This window comes from Panthera onca, chromosome E3 (genome assembly GCF_046562875.1).
Source record: "Panthera onca isolate mPanOnc1 chromosome E3, mPanOnc1 haplotype 2, whole genome shotgun sequence".
Taxonomy (NCBI): Eukaryota; Metazoa; Chordata; class Mammalia; order Carnivora; family Felidae; genus Panthera; species Panthera onca.
In genome coordinates, this window is record NC_138354.1 from 2,411,909 (window position 1) to 2,432,409 (window position 20,501).

Here is a 20,501-nt window from a genome sequence, read left to right on the forward strand (position 1 = left end):
AGGGAGCAGGGAGGAGGGGGAGAAGGAGGGGGAGGAGGGGGAGAAGGAGGGGGAGGAGGGGGAGAAGGAGGGGGAGAAGGAGGGGGGAGAAGGAGGGGGAGGGGGGAGGAGGAAGGAAAGACGGAGAAGGAAGGGGACGGGGAAGAGGAGGAAAAGGAGGAAGAGGTGGAAGGGGAGGGAGGAGGAGGGGAGGGAGGAGCGGGGAGAAGAGGAGGAGGAGGGAGAAGAGGAGGAGGAGGAAAAAGGGGAGGAGGAGGAAAAAGGGGAGGAGGAGGAAGAAGGGGAGGGGGAGGAGGAGGAAGAGGAAGGAAAGGGGGAGAAGGAAGGGGACGGAGAAAGAGGAGGAAGAGGAGGGAGGAGTGGGGAGAAGAGGAGGAGGAGGAAGGGGAGGAGGGGAGGAGGAGGGTCAGGAGAGGGGAGGAGGAAGGGGAGGAGGAAGGGGAGGAGAGGGGAGGAGGAAGGGGAGGAGAGGGGAGGAGGAGAGGGGAGGAGAGGGGAGGAGGAGAGGGGAGGAGGAGGGGGAGGGAGGAGGGGGGAGGAGAGGGAGAGGAGGAAGGGCAGGAGAGTAGGGGAGGAGGAAGGGGAGGAGAGGGGAGGAGGAAGGGGAGGAGAGGGGAGGAGGAAGGGGAGGAGAGGGGAGGAGGAAGGGGAGGAGAGGGGAGGAGGAAGGGAGGAGGGAGAGGAGGGGGAGAAGGAAGGGGAGGAAGGGGAGGAGGGGGAGGAGGAAGGGGAGGAGGAGGAGGAAGAAGGGAGGAGGGGGAGGAGGAAGGGGGAGGAAGGAGAGGAGGGGGAGGAGGAAGGGGAAGAGGAGAGGAGGAAGGGGAGGAGGAGGAGGAAGGGGAGGAGGGGAAGGAGGAAGGGGAGGAAGGAGAGGAGGGGGAGGGGGAAGGGGAGGAGGGGGAGGAAGAAGGGAGGAGGAGGAGGAGGAAAAGGAAGAGGGGGAGGAGGAGGAGGGGAGAAGAGGGAGGGAGGGGAGGGCGGGGGAGGCTGGGCCCCGTGTGCGAGGACAGAGCATCATTACCTTCCGCCGCCCAGCGGACTGGGCATGCCGGGAAGGAGAGCGGGCTAGCAGGCGGCAGCGGGGAGCGGCTAGAAAGTGGCTATTTACGCTCTGTTGAAACATTCATGAGCCCCAGTGCTTGACAATAAGATCCAGCTGCAGAGATCATCACGCGGGGAGAAAACTGGAGGTGGGGCAGGCGACTCAGACTTTGGGAAACGGAAGAGCCTAGCGCTCACTGCCCAGGAGTCGAGGCCGCGAAAGAGGAGCCTCAAAGAAGGCGCCGCTGGGGCCAGAAGCGGGGGAGGCCTTCTGGAGGCGTCCAGGAGCCACGACCACGGGGCCGAAGGCGTGGCCCAAGCTGTGGCTCCGCGGACCTGCTAGTGCCAGAGCGGCAGGCCCGGAGTCCCTGCCCACGTCAGGGGCCGGGATGTGAGCAGGGAGAGGGGTGAGCCAGGCCGGGCAGGGAGGGCCGCCCCCCCCCCCCCCCCCCCCCCCCCCGCCTCTCCCACCCAGCCCGGCAGTGTGCGTGCGAGTGGCCCGGCTCGCCACCTGCAGCCAGGTGTGGCGGGACAGGTGTGTGCTCACCGGCGCTCACATGCGTCGCCCTTCCCTGCCTGCTGCCCCTGATGGGGCCGGGACGGCGGGCTCCTCCCCCCGAAAAGGTGAGCAAGTGGAGGGCGCCCCTCCGGGACCCACCGCGTCTGGCGTCCCGCCGGCGTGGGCGAGCGCGGGGGAGTCCCGCGGCCTTACCTTCCTGGTTGACTTTGTAGTGCAGTGTGACGGGGCCACTGCACCTCTGGATGGTCCAGTGCACCTCCTCCTTCGTACACGTTTCCAAGGGGACGCTCTGCCTCTCCCCTTTGATGTAGCCTTCCAGCTAGACGTCAAAGACACGCTGTTCTCCTCGGCTCCGTGGGCGGGCAGAGCTGCAGGGGGGAGGCTGCCCCACGGGGAGGCCGAAGCACCCCTCCCCAAACAGCGACCGGCCCGGCGTCGCTCGGAGCAAAGGCAGCACCCCGCTTAAGCTCGTGTGCCTCCCTGCGTGCGGGCGTGTGTGTGCAAGCGTGTGAGCACGGGCTCCAGAAACACGAGTGAGGGCTTTCCGACAGGAGGGGCCCGGGCCGACACCGGATGAGGGGCCCCGGCCCTGCCGCCCTCCGGATCCCCCCCGCCCAGCTCGGGCGTGGGGGTGCCCTCGGTCAGCACCCGTGCAGCAGAAGCGGGGAAGGTCATGGGCACCCCGGCTGTGCGCCCACTGCCCCCTGGTCCCTCACCCCCAGCAGCTGGTGGCCCTCGTGGAGGCCCGCCTTCTCGGCCGGGGAGCCCGGCTTGACCGCGTGGATGAAGCTCCCCCGGGCGTTGCCCCCGAGCAGGGTGAGCTGTGAGGCGAGGCTGTCGCCGTTCAGCATGGCGTGCTGCGTGGAGGGCCCGGAGCCCCGCACGTGCCCCACCGACGTGACCGACGGCCGGAAGGGTCTGCGACGGGGAAAGAAACTGGTGAGAGCGCGGCGGTCGGGACACGTGTACTTGGCCCAGCCGGAGGGCAGGCTCCCGTGGCAGGTGGCAGGGAGCTGAGGTGAGGGAGTGCAGCCAGCTCCTGCTGGGAGGGCACGCGGGGAGCGGAGCTGACCCCCGACCGACTGCTGCAGTGGCCACATAGACCTTACTGAGCCACCTGAGGTCGCACGCGCACGGGCCACCTGCAGGGAGGGGCCGGGCTGACGAGGGCAGTGGCCCGCTCTTCTCCTTCTGGAACACCAGCCCAGCCGGCTGCCTGTGTCTCAGGTGGGGCGGGGACCTGGGGGGCTCAGAGTGTTGCTCCCTGGCCTCTCCCACGCCGTGTGGCCCCAGGCAAGCCCCTTCGTCGCTGGGCCCGATGGGGGGGGGGGGGCTTGGGGGGAGTGGTTTCTGGCTCTAGGACACTAGGGTTCCTGGACTCTGGTTCTAGAACACAGGGGAAGTGGATGGGCCCTTTCTGGGGACTCTAGCGGGTGAGTGGCCTTTACCCGCCGCCCCTACCGCCAACTCCCGCTCCCCCTCCCCCTGACCTTCCCGGTACCTTTCTAGAGAGAACTTCCTAAACATGAGGTTGACTTGCTCGAGGTCGTAGGCGTCCAGGCCCTCGGACTGGTGGGAGGAGGAAGAGGAGTGGACGGACGAGGGGCCGTAGGAGCAGTGCTCGTGACTGTCGTCTGCAAAGGAGCCAGCGCACGTCAGGACGCTCCTCCCGGCCTCCCTCCCAGAAATTCTCCAGCTGGGCCAGGACGCCTGCAGAAGGCGCTGCACGGAACGTTCTTCCACAGAGCAATCCCCCTGCCTCCGGCTTGTGAACTGGTCTCCGTATTCTCATGTCGGGGCCACCCCGGGTCTCACCATCCCATCTACCCCTTGGAGGCCTGTGGGCCGGGGGTGGGGCCCGAAAGGCAGAGTCTGGACCCAGTGTGGAAACCCCTCTTCCCAACTCAGCGGGGCTGGGGCTGGAGAACTGGGGGGGGGGGGGGGGGAGACGCCCAGCCCCACTGGGCCGCGGCACTGGGAGGGGGAGGGGGTGAGGCGCAAAGCCGGCTCCGGGCTGATAACAAAGGCCTCTCTGCAAAGAGAATTTGTCCTGACGCTGCAGAATGCCTTGGACGGCTGCCCAGAATTCCAGCTCCCCCCTTCCCAAACTCCTTCACTTCTTCTCATCACCCAGCCTCCGTTAGGTGCTAACCTCCCTTTAACACTTGATGGCTCCTGATGGTCTCCAGTCAGGGAGAGGGGCTAATCCTTCACTGTATCTGCTGGCAGCCTGAGCTGCTGACGGGTGGAGGCAGGGTGGGGGACACCGGGGCACGAGAGGGGGCTGGCAGGCCACACCCGGAGGAGTCTGGGCCAGACTCAGGAGGAGCGGGGGGACTGCCGTCTCCGGGAGGCTCCTCTCCCGCTCCCTGCCCGCACGGTCCACTGGCTTGCAGCTGTTCCACCGGGTGTCGGCCAGGGCAGGGACCCAGGGGCAGGAGTCTCTGCGTCCCATGCACCAGGCGTGGCGAGGCACAGGGGCTCAGCGTGGGCTCAGCTGAACCAGACGCCCTGGTTGTAAGGGGCCGTGCTCCCGGGGGACCCAACCCTCCTTCCCGGCTCTCTGCGTGGTCTAGGCCGAAGGAACAACCCCTCCACCGCACCGCCTCTGCCGGGGGGCCGTTTCAGGGTCGCCACGGACCCTCAGTCTCCCCGCGGCTCAGCTGCCCCCCGCCTCTGGTGTCAGGGGAGGACAAATGACTCCAACCGCTGCCCCACCTCACTTCCCGCCCCCTCCCCACTGCCGCCCCTCGTCTCGTTGGGGTGGGTCGACAGCTTCACACGGATTTCTGAGGCCGTCTCCCTGCCTCCCGCCCACCCCCCTTCCGCGTCCCTCGAGCTCTCCACGGCTCCGTTCCTTCATCTGCAAGACGAGGGGGACAGTAGCCTTTCTGCAAACGGGCGTTGCCGGTTCGACTCTCTTGAAGCACCCACAACTGACGGACTCTGGGCTCAGCAGCTGTGCGGCCCCGCTGCCTCCAGAGCAAGTTCAGGCGCGGCAGGCCGCCCCACCCCCCAACCCCGGCCCGGAAGCTCCCCAGGGATGGAGGCCTGGCCCCCTGGGCACGGACAAGACGCACTGCCCTCTTGGAAGCCACGCCACGCGCGTTTCTGAGGACCTATGAGGTGCAGGGCCCCAGCTGGAGCTGGAGGGTCGGGGGCGTGGGCAACGTGGCCCTGCTCCGGCCAGACGGCAGGTGGCCGCCACGCCTCTGTGCCTCTAAGGTCCGCCAGGTACCTACCATCAAAGTCCAAGGCGTCGAACCCGCCACTCTCGTTGTCGTCTTCCACGGTGCTGCAAGACACAAGGGAGAGACAGGGGGGCGCGTGTGTGTGGGAGCTCTCCAGTGGTCGAGGGAGGGGGAAGGTTCTGGAATGTTCTGACTTTCCGAGAGGCCTTGGTTTTGAGAGGGCAGCATGGGCAGGAGGGGAAGGTCAGGAGGTGCGTGGAGGGCTGGACGCTCTGCTGGAGGCCAGGGTGTCCCAGGCAGCCAGCGGAGGCCACAGCAGGTGAACCCGTGGAGGAGGAGGCCCGTGAAGGGCAGGTGAACAGTCTCCAACAGCCCCACCTGCTGCTTCCCGGTCACGCTCTCGTTCCTCACACAGAAGGCTGAACATCTGCTCGCGCAATAGGCCTCGTGCAATGGGCCTCGAGAGCCGACCGTGCCCTTTGACACAATGGGCTAGGACAGGAGCAAGGGCGCTCCGGGAGGTCTGAGCTCCCGCCGTGTGGTCCCCGCCACAGGGTAACGAGGCCCAGGCCAGGCTGCCGGCAGGGCCGCGGATGTGGATCCCAGCCCGCAGGCCGCTCTGTGCTGTCAGCCCTTCTGGAACTGCCCCCCCGCCCCCAACCCCGCCCAGTGATCTCTGACTCGGAGCACACGATGTCAAACATCCACTGCCTGGGAGCATCTGAGTGCCCACGCAGGCCTCCAGGGTGGTCTTCTGAGCTGGGGACAGGAGCGGTGGGGAAAGGGGAGGGGAGGTGGGAAAGGGGAGACTGTTTGTGGGGTCTACCGCTCTTGGGCAGAAAGAGCACCCCCCCACCCCCCCAGCCGTGGGGCCACGGCACAGGTGACCCTGGGAAAGCCACAGGCCTCCTCGGAGCCTCAGCCTTCTCATCTGTAAAGTGGGTGGCATCCTGTCGGCCTTCCGAGGTCGGGTCAAGGGCCGCGGAGTGAGAGACTGGGGGGGGGGCACGTCTCCCCTCCTCCCTCCCGGCACCCACCTCCGGTGAGGCGCGTCTTCCTTATAGCGCCTGACAATAGAGTCGTTTCCGGGGGGCTCAGCGGTGATCGACATGATGCTGGAGCGGCTCCGATGGGGGTGCTGCAAAACACGCGGGTGTGTTCTGGGGAGCTGGGCGCTTACACGCCCCTGCGTCCGCGCGACAGTATCACATGTGTGGGGACTGAACCTAGCGGCTGCGTCCCCGCCCCTGAGGTGGGCAGGCGGGCCGGCGAGGCTGGTTCTCAGCGGTGACCTTGGCCACAGAAGGCTCGTGCCCAGCCCCGGGGTGGCCGCAGCCCAAGCTCGGTGCACAGCTGCTCGCACATCTGCTCGCCTCGGGAGGGGGCAGGGAGGGCGCAGGCGGGAGTCCGCCGTGGCTGGGTGGGGGGAGCAGGCTGAGCTCCACGGCCCCCCAGGCTGCACCGGTCTTGGGCACCGACTCTGGAGAGGCAGACCCTCTGGGGGGGTCTCGCTGGTGGCAGCAACAGATAGCCGCTGGAGGGTGACCCTTTGAAACAGGCCTGCTGGCTCCTGGCGAGGGCTGCCTCCGATAAGAGCCTCGGATTTGGCCCCCCAGAGTTACAGCGAGACAGGAGCCATTCGTTATCAAACCCCTGCATCCCCCAGGGCCCGATTCTGGAAGCTGAGCTGACAAGCTTCCCGGGGCTTCCCCTCCAGGGCTAGAATTTCTAATCCCACGCCTTCTGCTGCCTGCCTGCGGGGAGTGACACCGGAGGCAGGGCGGGGGACCCTGCCAGGCAGGCGGGGGGGGGCGGGGGTGGGGTGAGGGGGAGCCTGCGGTCCCAGCTGCTGGGCTGCCCGAGGTGCCAGGGGCCCAGGACCTGCAGGAGAATTTTCTGCCTCCGCCTGTGCAATCCTAAGGCTCCTCAGAGGCCCATCCCTTCCTCCCGCCAAGTGTTAAATTGGGAAAGCAGGCGGCAAGAAGGTGTAAGTACATCCTGAGGCTGTGGAAGCATCCTTAAATAAACAAAAGGAGGGCTGGGGCTGCAGCCCCAGAATGACTCCACTTGCTGGCTTTAGGAGGGTGCAGAGAGGAAGGGGGCGGGGCCAGGCCTGCTGGGGCAGACGAAGGGGGGGCCCGGGTTCTGAGCCGAAAGGGGGTTGCTGGGGACCCCGCTTACCATCTTGGAGAACGAGGTGGTGATGGGCAGGGATCTGGAGGAGCTGGGGCTCGCGTCAGTGCCTTCTTCCTCTTGGCCTCGCCCTGTCCTCGAAGAAGCAGGAGGCAAAGGGGCAGGGAAGAGGGGCTGAGATCCCCACGGGCACCGAGCACCCGGGGGCTGTCCTGGCTGGGCGGCCTGTCCTCTGAGGGATGGTGTGTGGCCGCCTCCTCCCTCCTGTGGTCCCCCCAGCTGCAGGCTCCTGGAAGGGAATCTGGTCTTGCCGACAGTGTGTCCAGCCCCAGCCGGGCCCAGGGTGGCCTCGCTCCAGGCTGGACCGTGTCCTCTGTCTCTGAGGACTCGGGCTGGGGCCCCCGCTGGCACTCTGTGGATCAGCGGGCCACGTGTCTCTTGTAGAGTGCGAATGTCCCCGCCCCAGGACCTTGTCCTCGAAGCAGATCCCACCATCCCTCCTAGACAGGCCGACTGGAGACTGGGGCCAATGGGGACTGAGTACGTCCCCTCCCCAGGAAGCCCCTGCCGCCCCTCCTGCGCCTTCGGGGGCTCCCTGGGGCTCTGTGCACACTTGTCTCAGCCCTTGCCTTGCTGCACAGCCTGTCAGTCACCCCACGTGCACGCACAGACACGTGTGCACGCCTCCGTGTGGGAGCACCTTGGGATGAACCCACCCCTCACGCTAAGCAGGGGCAAAGGCTTGGGAAGAGTCCAGAAGCTCCGTCACCCTGCCGCCTCCTTTCCCTTTTCTTGGGGCAAACACTTCTCTGTTCCTCCACAAGCCCCAGGCCCTTTACGCCTCCCTTCTGATAAAGGAGGTTCTAGAGATACTCGGGCTGGAGATGACAGGAGTGGATGGGCCTCCCCTGCCCCCCCGCAGATCCCGGAGGGCTTGTTGCTCCTGCCCTGTCACCTTCTGCAGCCTTGTTCTCGGCACCCCCTGCTCTGAGCTCTAGAAGGGCAGCACGCCGGGCTCAACCCTGCCCCCGCTCCCCACTCTGTTCTGGGCGCCCTTCCAGAGGTTGTCTCTCTTCCTGACGATCTCTCTCCAGCCCTCCTCTGTCCCCCCTTCCTTGAGTGTCCGGAGCCCCTCTCCCCCTCCTCACTGGTGGCCCTGCCTCAGAGCCCAGGCTCACAGATGGACCCACAATGCCCGGCAGGGAACCTGAAGCTGTGAGCAGGGCTATGAATTCCAGCTGAGGGATCAGGGGCTCCGGGCCGACCTCAATGCGTGCGTGTGTGTGTGTGTGTGTGACAGACGTGACCTTTCTGTGTTTCAGTGCCCGCCCTCTCCCGTGACGATGGATGTGAGATACTACCGGACCCCCGCTCCCCGGGGTCCCCGGGCCTGTCCAGGCTGACTGCACACGACTGATGGCCACAATGGGGAAGACGGACCGGGAGAGGCAGAGGGACGGACAGACAGGAGAGGGGTCTGGGTGTGCACCAACCTTGGAAATCTGAGGCTCGCTTCAGGCTGATGGGGGATTTAGCTCTCTGCAGCTGCGACACGGAGGGGACAGAGGAGGACAGAGGGCACAAATCAAACAAGGTCCGGGACACGGGTCAGCGGACGGAGGGGCCAGAACGAATGGAGGAAGGCATGGGACGCCTGGCCCCCGGGGACGCGGCTGGTTCCAGGGCTGACGGTGGTGGCGGGGGAGGCCCCGCACAACCGGGTACACGACGCAGGGGAATTTCAGGAAAGGATGAGGCTTTTGCCCCCGCCGGACCCGTGGAGCTGGCGCCTTCCAGGGGGCTTGGCCTGTGCTGCTGGGCCCCTCCCGTGTGACACTATCTGGTCCCCACGCATCCCGCAAGGAGCGCTGAGCGGAGCAGACGGCTTTGCCGCCGTGGCAATCGCCACGTAACGCTTACTTTGTTCCCTCTCCCTCTCTGACTTCTGCTACACTCGTGGGAGACGGGAGGGCTCGTGGGAGACGGGAGGGCTCGTAAAAACAGGATTCCCACCCACAGGGCTAGAACACGTGGAGTCCCATCGGGTCTGGGTCTACCAGACCTGCGTCCCCCCCGGCCTGTGGGACCCCCACCCCCCACCACACGGCCCCCACCCCATGGCCCCCAGCCCAAGGCCCCCGCCCCTCAGCCCCCACCCCCATGGCCCCACGGCCCCCACCCCACCAGTCTGCGGGAGCCCCACCCCACAGCCCCCACCCCCCAACTCAGGGCCCCCACCCCACAGCCCCCAGTCCCCCACCCCTTGGCCCCCAGCACTCAATGTCCAAGCCCCACCCTGTGCTCCCACCCTGTAGCCCCCAACCCCCTGTCCCCATCCCGCGGGCCCCACCCCATGCCCCCACCGCTCCATGCCCACCCCCCCAGCCTGTGCCCCCGTGCCCTTCCACGTGCCGGTACCTGGATGCCCTTCAGATTCATCCTGCGCTTGGGGGGGTGACAGGGCAGGAAGTATCTGCTGTCTTCTGGTGACTCCTCCGAGGTTGACGAGTCGTCGGCTTCCTGACCGTTGGTCCTGGGGCTGGCGTCCCCGAAGTTCTGAGAGATGATGGCCACTGGCAGGTTCCTGGGCAGACTCTGGGGCCGGGGGAAGCCAGTGAGGCCCCCAGCTTCAAACTCAGGACGGCCCGCTCTTCTCCCTGACCCCCACGACCCCTCGGTGCCCAGGCTCGTGGTTCCAGCCCCACCCGCTCCTCCTCACCAGCCTCCTGTCCCCGTCTCCCCGTGGGGACGTCCCCCTAGCGGGTCTCTGCCCCTGGGGCCTGTCGTGTGGCCTCCATACGTCCAGGTGCAGCCCCGGGCCTGAGCTGCAAACACAGAACCCGCTGCCGACCGATGGAACGAGCCCAGAAGCAGCGCAGGCCCCGTCCTCGTGCCTCGGGCCGAGCCGCGGGGGCAGCGACTCTCTCCCAGGTGCCCCCCAGATCCGCACCACCTTCGTGCTGCCGCCTCCAGACCCACGGCGCCTTGCCTTCTCCGCACAAAATCTGTCCGGGTCCCCGAATAACTGGGCCTGAGCGCACGACTCGGCTAGCTCCTGCTGCCCGTCCCCGCCTCCCCCTCCCATCACGACCCGCCACTAGCATGCTGCGTGTGGCACCGCGGGCCTCGCTCAGGCCACCCGGGGCCTGGAACGAGGCCCCGTCCTTCCTCACCCAGCCGGGCGCCCCCACAGCTTTCGCCTGTCCACTGAGCAGACGCTCCGGGCCCTGCCCGATGTCGGACGCCGGGTTATGGGCTTCACGGAGAAACAGTACAACTGCCCAGAGGGTGGACAGGGTAACAGACGCTCCTGTCTCCATCACGGGGGCCGGTGGAGGCCCGAAGGAGAGAGCCACGCCTGGGCCCAGACCACAAGGGGCAGACCTTGGGCAGGGGGAGCCGGGGCAGCACTGCGAGTGGGGGGGCCCGAGGCTACCCCCAGCTTGTCCGAAGGGGGTCTTGCCCGAAACCCTGACGGAGCGGAGGCCTCCCCCGGGGACCCCACGGCCCAAACCCAACATGTGATTTACAATTTGTGTTGAAGTGTCATGTTCCCGGATCTGCCTCCGGTGCTAGACTGGAGTCCTCAGAGGGTCTCACCCCCGTTTCCCCGGGGCCACCGACCGGTGGTGCCCTCAGCTGCTGGGGTCTGGGTTCCTTCCTCGGTCAATGGGGACAGTGATCACACCTTCCTGGCAGGACAGGTCTGTGGGCTACGGGGGCCCGCAGGCAGATGGCACTTAGCACAGCACCTGTGTGTGACCACGCGTGACCCCCGCTGCTACGACAAGGACGAGGTCCTCTGCTCTGATGGCAGCGCTCATTCATTCCCGGGACCCTGCGGGGACTAGTGCTCGGAGCTTTGTGCCACCCGGAAAGGACAGCGTCCTCACAGGCACTAGGGACTTCAGGGGGGGCACAGGGCATCTGAAACCCAGTGACCGTCCACATGTCAGTGGCTCTGCCGGGAGCCTAATGGTCACTGTGGTCAAACGAGGAGGAGCTGAGGCTACTGGGTGAAGTGACTTGTCTAAACTCGGGGAGCAAGTAGCCCGGACGGGGTTTTACCCTGCACTTTCCAAGTTCAAAGTTCGTAATTTGTACTCTGTGGTGTGCACGTGCAGGAGGGTTAAGGCCGTGGGGTATCCTGGGTGCGGCAGGGAAGGGCCGCTGCACGGGGGCGGTGACCCTGCTGGGCCACCGGCGGTGTGGGAGGCCCTGGTGGCAGGTGCGGGGGACACGCCCAGCCCGGTGCAGCCCCACCTGGTCGAGGCTGCCGCTGTCCTTGGATAGGCGCCGAAGCTTGCTCTCCAGGTTGACGATGCAGGCCTCCCGCCGGACCATCTCGATTCTCATCTCGTCATTCCTCTCCTCCAGCTCTCGGATTTGCTTCCTGTACTTGTCCTTCTCGATCAAGCACTGCGAGTACTGGGTCTGCGCTTCGTCCCGGGAATGGAAGGCCTGCGGGGGGCGGGCGGGGAGGGGGCAGGGGGGTGGGGAGGACAAGGCCGCTGTGGTTCTTTACCCCGCCTGCACCACCCAAATCAGAAGCGGGACACCCATTTCCCGGCCCAGGGGTCGGCCACGTCGGCTCCCGCTCTTTTCTCGACCCCAACTCTTGGGCGTTTAAATCGCTACTTTCCTCAACAGGATGGGGGCGCCTGGGTGGCTCAGTCGGTTGAGCGTCGGACTCCGGCTCAGGGCATGATCTGGCGGTTTGCGGGTTCGAGCCCCGCGTCGGGCTTTCTGCAGTCCGTGCACAGCCCGCTTCGGATCCTCTGCCCCCGTCTGCCCCTCCCCTACTTCCCGCTCTCTCTCAAAAATAAATAAACGCTTCTTAAAAAAGAAAAAAAAAACCAGCGCAGGTGGTGGCTGCTATGCGTCCCGCGGCTTCCAGGAGCCCGGGGCGGCCCTGAGGGTCGGGGTGGTGGTGCCCTCAGCGCCCCCAGGTGGGGGCACGGAGGGGCGGGGCTTCCCTGGAGCCACACATCTGATGGGCCAGGGCCCGAACGCGGCCGTCTGACCCAGACCCCGGCTCTTGCCCGGCTCCGGCCCTGCCCGCACCTGGTCCCGCTCGCGCTCCACCTCCTCCAGCTGCAGCATGACGGTGCTCATGCGGTGCTTGTACATCTCGCAGTCCTTGCTCAGCGTCGAGCACTTCAGCTCCAGGTCCTCCTTTTCCTCCAGGTACTGCACACCACGGGGAGAGGCCGGTGCTCGCACCCAGCGCTCGGCCGCTCCGTGGCAGCCGTCTCCCGCTGGCGCCTCCCGGCCGGCCCGGCCCGCCCCGCATCGCACGTCCTTCTGACGCCCGTCTGGGTGGCGGGGGCCACGGGAGCCGGCCAAGTGACCGAGACGTGCCTCACACCCACCGTGCGTCAGGGACTGCCGGGCGGGGGCGGGCGGGACAGGGCAGAGACCGTGCGCCCTCCCCGCCCCGACTGCAGGCCACGGAAGGCAGAGGCCAGGGGGACGCTTGCAACAATTGACACATAACTGCGAGGTGCCAAGGCCGGCGCGCGTGGGGAATCTGTCCTGGGGTCAGACCTGGTCTCCAGAGGACAGCCGGAGGGCCGGGGAGGTCTCACAAGCACGCAGGAGCGCACAGGGGCTCCCTGGTGAGAAGGCCGGCCAAGGGCACTGGCTGGGGGGGGGGGGCGCCCCTCCACCCTGGGGCTCCCACCTTGTCCCGCAGCTCCTCTGCCTGGCGGACCTCCTCCTGCAGGTTGTAGATCTTGTTGACGAGCTCCTGCCGGTCCTCCAGAGCCTCCTTGCGGTCGTGCTCCAGGATGTCCAGGATGGCCTTGTCCGAGTCGGGCAGGCTGCGCTTCCCGGCCTGGGGGGGTGGTTAACCATGCTGGGTGGGGTGCGGCGGGGGGCCCGGGGGACCGGGAAGGCAGGGCACAGCAGAGCCCGCCACGGGCACCGTGAGGGCAGGAGACTCTGTGCCAGGGAAGCAGGGAAAGAGTCGCTGTCTCTTGGGATCCTTAAGCAGCTTATTATTTAAGAATTTTATCACCTGGAAAGAAGCATAAACCCCACTCCTGCTCAGGAACATCCTGATGCCTATTGTTCTGTCCTTGCTCTTATCAGAGCCGAGAGGAGCAGTGCTGTCTGTCCAGACATTTCACAGGTGAAATGCGAAGCGAAGACAGGGCTGATCCCCCGTCCCGATGCTTCCCCCGAAATATCAATTAATCTGCTTCGATTAACCCAGATTCATTCTCTGCTCCAAATCCTCACCTCCAACACCAGGCAGCCGATCCTGGGGGAGTAACTGAGGGGGGAGCGGAGAGAGAGCCTTTCTTCCTCTCCTTGCAGATGTGTGCGGGGCTGCTACCCCTCCCCTACCTCCTCTCTCACCCCTGTAAACCGTTCTGTGGCGGGAAACGCACGGAGACCCCTGATGTTTTAACGAATCCCAGGGAGCTGAGAGTTGAATTTCTCGGGATCTTTAAGGGCAGCTGGGTTTGTCACAGAGCCCGGGCGGCGGCCTCCGTGGGAACGGACACGAATGACGGACACCCTGTCCCAAGTATCACCTCACCTAACGTCACGCTCCTGAGAAGCGGGCGGTGTGGCCACCCTGCTGTACGGAGGGGGAAACCGAGGCACCCAGGGATGACGCGAATGGCCGAGGGGCCCTGAGGTCGGCAAGAGGGGCTGACGCCCAGACGGGGCTCGGCCCCTTCCGTACGCAGCCCTGCCCCGGCCCTCACCTGGATGATGGACTGCAGCTCTTGGATTTTGGTCTTCAGCATCTCGTTCTCCCGCTCCAGTTCCAGGACCTGCTCCCTCTTGGGCCGATTCTCAATGTCGTTCTTCAGTTTCAGCGACTGGTTCCTCTCCAGCTTACACTCCTCCTCCATCTTATTCAACCGGTGCTTGAGCTGGTCGATCTGAAACGCCCAAGGTGCCCCGGGGAGAAGGAGGGAGAAGCAGCACTCCCCCAGACCCCGGTGGGCTTTCCGCACAAGCTGAGTGATGCCCGCCCCACCCCCCCTCTTCCAGGCAGCAACGGGGAAGGGCTCAAAGAAACCTTTCCCGGCAAAACACAGCACCGCTTCCTTGCGGATGAGACCTCCTGACCTGCTAATTTAAGAGAGTTCCAAAAAGCACCGTATGTCCCTTAGCAACTTCCCCGGGGTAACTTTTATGGGGTGGACCAGACTGCAGAATGGGGGAAGGTGTCTCCCCCCCAGGTATGGAATCCACTCCAGTGCCTTTCTTGGTGGCCCTGAGTCTGATTCTCAGACTCGGGGTCTCCCCTCAAGAACCCACGTTATCTACAGGGAGCGAGGTGGCCAAGAGCTCAGGGTTCTGGGCTCTGCCGCCCTGACTTGACCCCAGAGCAGCCGGTACAGGTTTGTCCCCGCGGGTTTCCTACAAAATTCTATCTGGACAAGCTTCGCACTGATGCGAAAAGAACAGCGTGAGGCTCTCTGGATTCGCAGCGTCTCTGACCTAAAGGACCGACCCGCAGGGCTGAAAGAGTGGCTTCGTAGACGAGGTCGTGACTACGTCTGGAAATGGGGCAAGTGGCGACGTGCTGAGCTTTACCCCTCGAGAGGGGAGTGTCAGGGAGCGGGACCAGGAGAAGACTTCTCAGACCTTTGTCACTAAGCGTGCCTGCCTCCCTAAACCGATCGACCACATAAAACATCCGAATCAAGACTGTTTTCAAGGGGTGCAGGGAAGTGGGGGACCCAAGGGGTGAGCACCCTTTCTCAATATAGGCTTGGCGATAGGGGAGAAGGATCGCAAGATGCCTCGCAGGCAGGGGGTGGTGGCTTTAGCAAGGAACTACTGTGGCGCCCCCGTGGAAGGGAAGCAAGGAAGAGAGAGGCACGCAAGGAAGCGGTCTGGGGCTCGAGAATGACCTAGGGACTCTGCCGGCCAGATGTTCTTTCACGTTCTAGGCACGTGTCTCACTATTACCACATCTCCAAGGAAATACAACGCAGGACAAAGTCATAGAAGAGAAACTTGTAAGTCGCTGCCATAGGTTCATGTCTCTGAACCCTAGCTACAACAGCACAGACACCTCTCCTCCTGGTCACGCGCAAAAAAAGAAAAAAAAATCCTCCTCGGCATCTTGGAAGGTCAGTCCCAGGGCCCGGTGCTGGGTCCAGATCCCCAGTCCCATCCAAGTGGGCATGGAGGGCTAGCACGACAGGGTGCTTCCTGGGCCAGCCGCTCTGCCAAAGACTTATAGTGCTGGGTTTCAGCAATCCTAGGGCACAGGGGTCGTTTTCATTACTGCCGTTGACAAATGAGGAAACCGAGGCCAAAAGCCAACTCAGGGACAAAGCCAGAGGCCAGGAGTCAGATTCAAACTCAAATGTACAGGATGTCAAGGCTCATGGCTTTTGACAGAAATGGTCTACTGCCTGCTACGTCACTGACTTAATTCACCTGAATCCTAGTGCATTGTTTACTGATCTGTCTGCTTCAACTAAATTGTAAGTGACCCGAGCAGAAGTCGGGTTATTTATCCCCGTATCCCCCCAGTGCTTAGCACTGTGCCTTACACATGGCAGGTGCTTCATAAATATTCCGAGTCTATTTTCCACCCAGCAGCCAGAGTAATCCTTCTAGATATAAATCAGTTGTCACTCTCCAGCTCTCAATCCCTCAGTGGCTTCCCATCACGAATAGAGTAAGTTCCAAAGGTCTTACCATGCCCTTACGAGCCGGACCTTGGCCATCTCTCTGTGCCCCTTGCTCACGTGGCTCCGGCCCCTATCGGCACTCTCGCTGGTTCTCCAGCGAGCACGCCCCCTACCTGGGGCCTTTTGTTTGTTCTTTGCTCTTCCCCAGGGCCTCACGTGGCCGGCTCCCTCTCTGTCCTCAGACCTCTACCCATGCGTTCCCTTCTCAGAGACCCTTCCTGACCATCCTTGTTAAAAGAGCCAGCCCCACTCCCTATCCTCACTCTTTTCTTCCTTCTTCTTAATAGCACTTATTACTACCAGCTCTTTTTATGTATTTGTTTTCTGATTAGCATGTGAGCTCCGTGACAGCCGGGCCTTGGTCTTGAGTTATGCATCCCTGGAAAAGAGCCTGGTGCAGGGCGGCACTCAGTAAATTAAAGGGATGAATGAGTTAAGCAAATGCTCCTTTCCCTTCTCCATTTTGGAGGTAAACTCGTTAATGACATCAATCATCTGGCTGGTGGATTGTTCACCGATAAGCGTATCGACCACCCCACGGTGTCATGCTGAGCTCTGCGGATACAGCTGAGCAGAGTCTTGGTCTAAAAGACGAGGGCTCCGTCCGTCTCCTCGCTGGTTTTCCCGGGAGCCACTCACTCGCAGTCTAGGCCCCTGGGTTCTCCACCTCTCCACCTCACCCGGCTTTGCACAGGACTGCGAGCGCAGGTCTGCACATGCGCACGGTGGCTCTGGGCCCCAGCAGGTGGCAGGGAGCCCCAGTGGGTCCGTGTGTGTGCATGTCTGCACCTTTGTATGGAGGGTTCACTGGGGAGGGGCGAGGCGGAGGCAGCCCGAGCAGGGGCGGGAAGCCCCACTGGGTCCGTGTGCGCATGTCTGCACATGCGCGGGGTGGCTCCGGGCCCCGCACCGGCGCCAAGCCGCGCTGGGTAGGCCCGCGCAGGCGCACGGCGGGTGCAGGCACCCCGCCCGCGGAGAACACCGTGCCCTCCCGTCCCCCTCGCCCAGCGGACCGAGCGGCGCCGGCGGCCCGTGTGCGCCTCGAGCCCGCGGGCCCCCCGCGCCTGCCGCTCACCTCGAGTTGGAGGTCTCGGCTCCTCATGACCGCCATGTTCTTCTCCTCGCTGAGCTGGGCGTAGCGCATGGCCAGGTTGTAGTTGTCGTCCTTCACCTTGACCAGCTCGTCGTTGTAGCTGTCGCGCTCCTCCTTCATCTTGTAGTACCGCTCCTGGAAGGTCAGCAGCTCCACCCGCGTCAGCGTCAGCTGCTTCTTCTCGTCCTCCAGCTGGCGCGACTTGGCCAGCAGCTCGCACCGCTGCAGGTCCTTGGCCTTCATCTGCTGCTGCAGCTTGATGACCTCGTTCATCAGGAAGTGCGTGAGGCCCTCGTGGCCCTCCTCCACTGCGGAGAGGTGGGGAGAGCGGAGGGGGTCCCGTTGGCTCCCGCACGCACCGACGCGTCAGCGAGCTGCCACTGCCCCCCAGGCCCCGGGCTCCCGGGGCGAGCCAGACGGCCTCGGCCGGGCTTCCGGCAGGAAGCAGACGCGCACCGACCCGGCAGACGATCCCGCACGGACAGAACCCCAGACGGAGAGGCCTCCGCAGAGAAGAGGCGCGGGGGCTATGAACGCGGGCAGCAGGGGGCCAGATCCAGCCTGGTGGGCAGAGGGCTCGGAAGGCTCCCCGACGGTGGAGCTGAAAGGCCGAGGGAGTTAAACACGTTCTCGAAAGGTGGAAAAACACTGCCAAAGCCCTACGGGGAGGACGGGCGCACTTGGCACGTTTAGGAAACCGAAGGCAGACCGAAGTGGCTGCAGTCCGGAGAGAGGGAGAGGCAGAGCGAGGCTGGGAGTGTCAGCCGGGGCGGGAGCGCGTGGGCTTGGTGGGCCCCAACGAAGGCCTGGGCCTTTAGTTGGATGCCGTGGAAACCCGCGGAAGGTTTCCGGAGGGGAGGGCAACACGAGGAGTGGAGAAAGCAGGGAGCAGAGCGGGGATGGGGCTGGAGGAGTGTGGACTGGGATAGTGGGGGAGATGGGCGGAAGGCTGTTCCGAGAACATTTAGGGAGGGAAGCTAAGGCGATTACCAAGGGCTCTGGCCCAGGGATATTGGCAAGACAGTAGGCAAGGCAAGGACCAGATCCAGGGGGTAGCGCGAACTTCTGTTCCACGCCACCAGCATTCCCTGGGGCATGTTCCGTGAACACCCACTTCTCTTGGCTCCTGCTGTGGTTTCCCTGTCGTCTGTCCTTGATCATCAGGCAGAAATGAGTGGTTGACAGCCCACAAGTGCCACAGGGACACTGTCATAACGTCATAGATTCATAGCTTTAGAAGTGTCCTACCAGTGGACACACACACACACACACACACACACACACACACACGTACGCGTACGCACTTCCGCCAGAGTTCAGATACTCCTGATGGCAAAGCCTCTTACCCACAATGGTAGAGAATCTCCGGGTGGGCTCCTTTCCAGTCACCAGTTTGTACAGTTCTGGGTAGTAAAATTCCAGGCTCTCCAAGAAGACCACATAGCCCCTCTGGCCCTTTGTATGTAGAATATCCAATAGTCGGCCTAGGGGGACGGAAGTGGGCCCGGTGAGAAGACAAGTACGGTTCTGACTGGGCGCAGGTCTCCGTAGCCAGTCTTCTCCTGGGCTCACATCCCTCGGTAAACTCTAAGAAGACAGCCTCGCCGCATCCTGTCACTCTCGAGCTGTATCTGGGAGTCCAGATACCATCAATCAAAGTGCCAGGCCCTCAACAGGGATTCAGTGGCTGTTAGTTTTCCTTTCTCTAAGAAATTGGTAGAACGAGGATAAATGGAATTGCGGTTACGGGAAACCCACGGTTTCAAAGAGCTTCCCAATTGACCGGGGCTAAAATTAACCATACAGGCCCCAGGTCTTCTGTGATTGAAGGAGGTTGGAAGTACAACAGCAATTACAGAAAATGTGTGGTTTTCTGAGATTCAGAGCAGGAAGACGGATCTGTGGGCGGAGAGCTGGGAAGTCCCAGGAAGCAGGCACAGCTCCACGATTTGGGGGATTATCTCCTGGTCCAGAAACATCTCTAACCTTAATGTAATTTGCTCAGCGTTTCCGTTTCTCTCCTCATTCCACTCGTCACTTAACATTTCTTGGCCCTTCCTCAAACGTTTTATTTTCAGATAGTTCTTCCTGGGAGGTCCCCAAACTCTCTACCTTTCCCCCAGGATAGACGTGATAAATAAGTTTCATCTCGTGTTAACCGATTGTTTGGTGAAGCTGCCTGGAGCATGTGTTGAGAGGGATTCTGAAGTGACACGGGAGCCCAGTAGGAAAGCAAGCTGTGATTAGTGACGTCTGTCATGTATGCAAAAGAGAGTCACAGCGTTTGAGCTACTTATCGCCAGGCGTACTGTGGGGAAGTGATTTTCAAACCTTTTCAACTGTGAGCCACAGAAAGAAATGTATGTTACATCGTGGCCTTGTGCATACAGGTGTTTATACACACGTGTGTGTGTGTGTGTGTGTGTGTGTGTGTATGAAACCAAAACAACTTTACAAACCTTACCCATACCTTTGAAGAATGTGATAAAGTGTCACGGACCCCTGGACAGTCTGGAAAAGCCCATGGGCCCCTCTCAGGATGGTATTTTTAAACAGATAAAAAGGAACTGGATGATAAAGGGAATCAATTCTAATAAGACGCCGTTATCAAATGTTAAATTTGCGAGTCAGTAATAAAAGTGCTCCTTTGCCAATGCATTAACACCATCTCTTGACTGGTGTGAGAACCACTATAACTTTGAGGGCGAGATGAGTGGAAATGGCGTTTTGGAAGAGCTGTAACAGCTGCGGTGAGGTATGAAGATATCTGTAATTCTTATTGTTGCCATACAGCGTCACAGGCACTGCTAATCACTACCGTGATTTACTGCCTACCTACATTCATAATTGATGGAGACGCTAAATCTCACTTTAGGCTAGTAATATAAATTTGCAACACCCCCCCCCCCCCCCCATCCAAGTTCACGGACCCTCTCAATTCTGCATAGAGGGTTTGGTTGGGGGGACGGGGTGGGCAGAAGTCTGTTGACGCCTGTTTAAAAATCCCTGACCTGGAGACATTTGGCTTTGGTACAGCCCACTAGAGCGCATTTCCTGAAGCTGTCACGAGAGGTCGCCCCCCTCTCCCCCGGGGGGTTCCTAAGGTCACCTGCCCGGTTGATCTTGGACGGCAGCATGGGCGCACTGAGCACTTCGTCCTCATCCTGCTCATCGATGACCTTGCACTGGCGCAGGTAGGGGGTGAGCTTGGCTGGGTTGATGTAGCGACTCAACATGTGCCGGTTGCACTCCACGTTCTCCCACAAGGCGTCCTCCTCGTCCTTCAGTGTCTCCATATAGTCGTCCGTCTCTGGCCCTCCTCCTTTTTTGGACGTAAGCCCCGACAAGGTTAATAAAGGAGCCTCCCTGGAATAGCTCCATGAACTCTTTTAGTGTGAGCTCTAGAATATGTTGTTGAGTCAAAAAAAAGTAGACCCCAGTACATATGGCATTTTACCTCTTACTTTGGAATGGAAAGGACACGAACGCAGATATATTTTTCTTATATGCTACACATAAACAATGGACAAATAAGCCATAAAATTTTTTAAAAATTATTTATGGAGAGAGGGCGGAAGTTTTGCAGTTGGAGTATATCCTTTCCATCCAAGTTTTTATATCTTACTAAGAATTTATCTTCCCCCAAACAATATATACTATCGTTTTTTGTTTTACAATTTCACGTAAAAGACATCATATTGTATGCTTCCTTGTTTCCTTCTTGAACTTGCTTTTTTCTCTCTACATCTTTTGAGATTTATCTACCTTGATACATACAGACCTAATTCATTTTTTTTTAAAGAAACAGTTTTATTGAGATATAATTCATGTGCCATACGACTCACCTTTTA

General features: G+C 62.1%; 1 protein-coding gene and 1 non-coding gene across 10 annotated transcripts in view; one reads left to right on the top strand and one right to left on the bottom strand.

Moving 5' to 3' along the window:
- Positions 1 to 20,501, bottom strand: part of CARD11 (caspase recruitment domain family member 11) — a 139,859-nt gene that overhangs the window by 14,928 nt on the left and 104,430 nt on the right. For all 9 annotated transcript variants that reach the window (XM_078440022.2, XM_081791675.1, XM_078440026.2 and 6 more), the window contains 15 exons: positions 19,760 to 19,972; positions 17,997 to 18,134; positions 16,633 to 16,958; positions 13,605 to 13,784; positions 12,569 to 12,721; positions 11,950 to 12,075; positions 11,149 to 11,346; positions 9,304 to 9,480; positions 8,379 to 8,430; positions 6,934 to 7,016; positions 5,790 to 5,890; positions 4,804 to 4,856; positions 3,063 to 3,195; positions 2,278 to 2,479; positions 1,754 to 1,880 (listed from right to left, as the gene is read on the bottom strand). In XM_078440022.2, coding sequence (XP_078296148.2) covers positions 1,754 to 1,880; positions 2,278 to 2,479; positions 3,063 to 3,195; positions 4,804 to 4,856; positions 5,790 to 5,890; positions 6,934 to 7,016; positions 8,379 to 8,430; positions 9,304 to 9,480; positions 11,149 to 11,346; positions 11,950 to 12,075; positions 12,569 to 12,721; positions 13,605 to 13,784; positions 16,633 to 16,958; positions 17,997 to 18,134; positions 19,760 to 19,972 — 2,262 coding nt within the window. The remainder of the gene's footprint in view (positions 1 to 1,753; positions 1,881 to 2,277; positions 2,480 to 3,062; positions 3,196 to 4,803; positions 4,857 to 5,789; positions 5,891 to 6,933; positions 7,017 to 8,378; positions 8,431 to 9,303; positions 9,481 to 11,148; positions 11,347 to 11,949; positions 12,076 to 12,568; positions 12,722 to 13,604; positions 13,785 to 16,632; positions 16,959 to 17,996; positions 18,135 to 19,759; positions 19,973 to 20,501) is intronic.
- TRNAR-CCG (transfer RNA arginine (anticodon CCG)) lies at positions 11,545 to 11,629 on the top strand. The gene is given in 2 exon segments: positions 11,545 to 11,581; positions 11,593 to 11,629. It is a non-coding gene; the product is annotated as a tRNA-Arg (tRNA).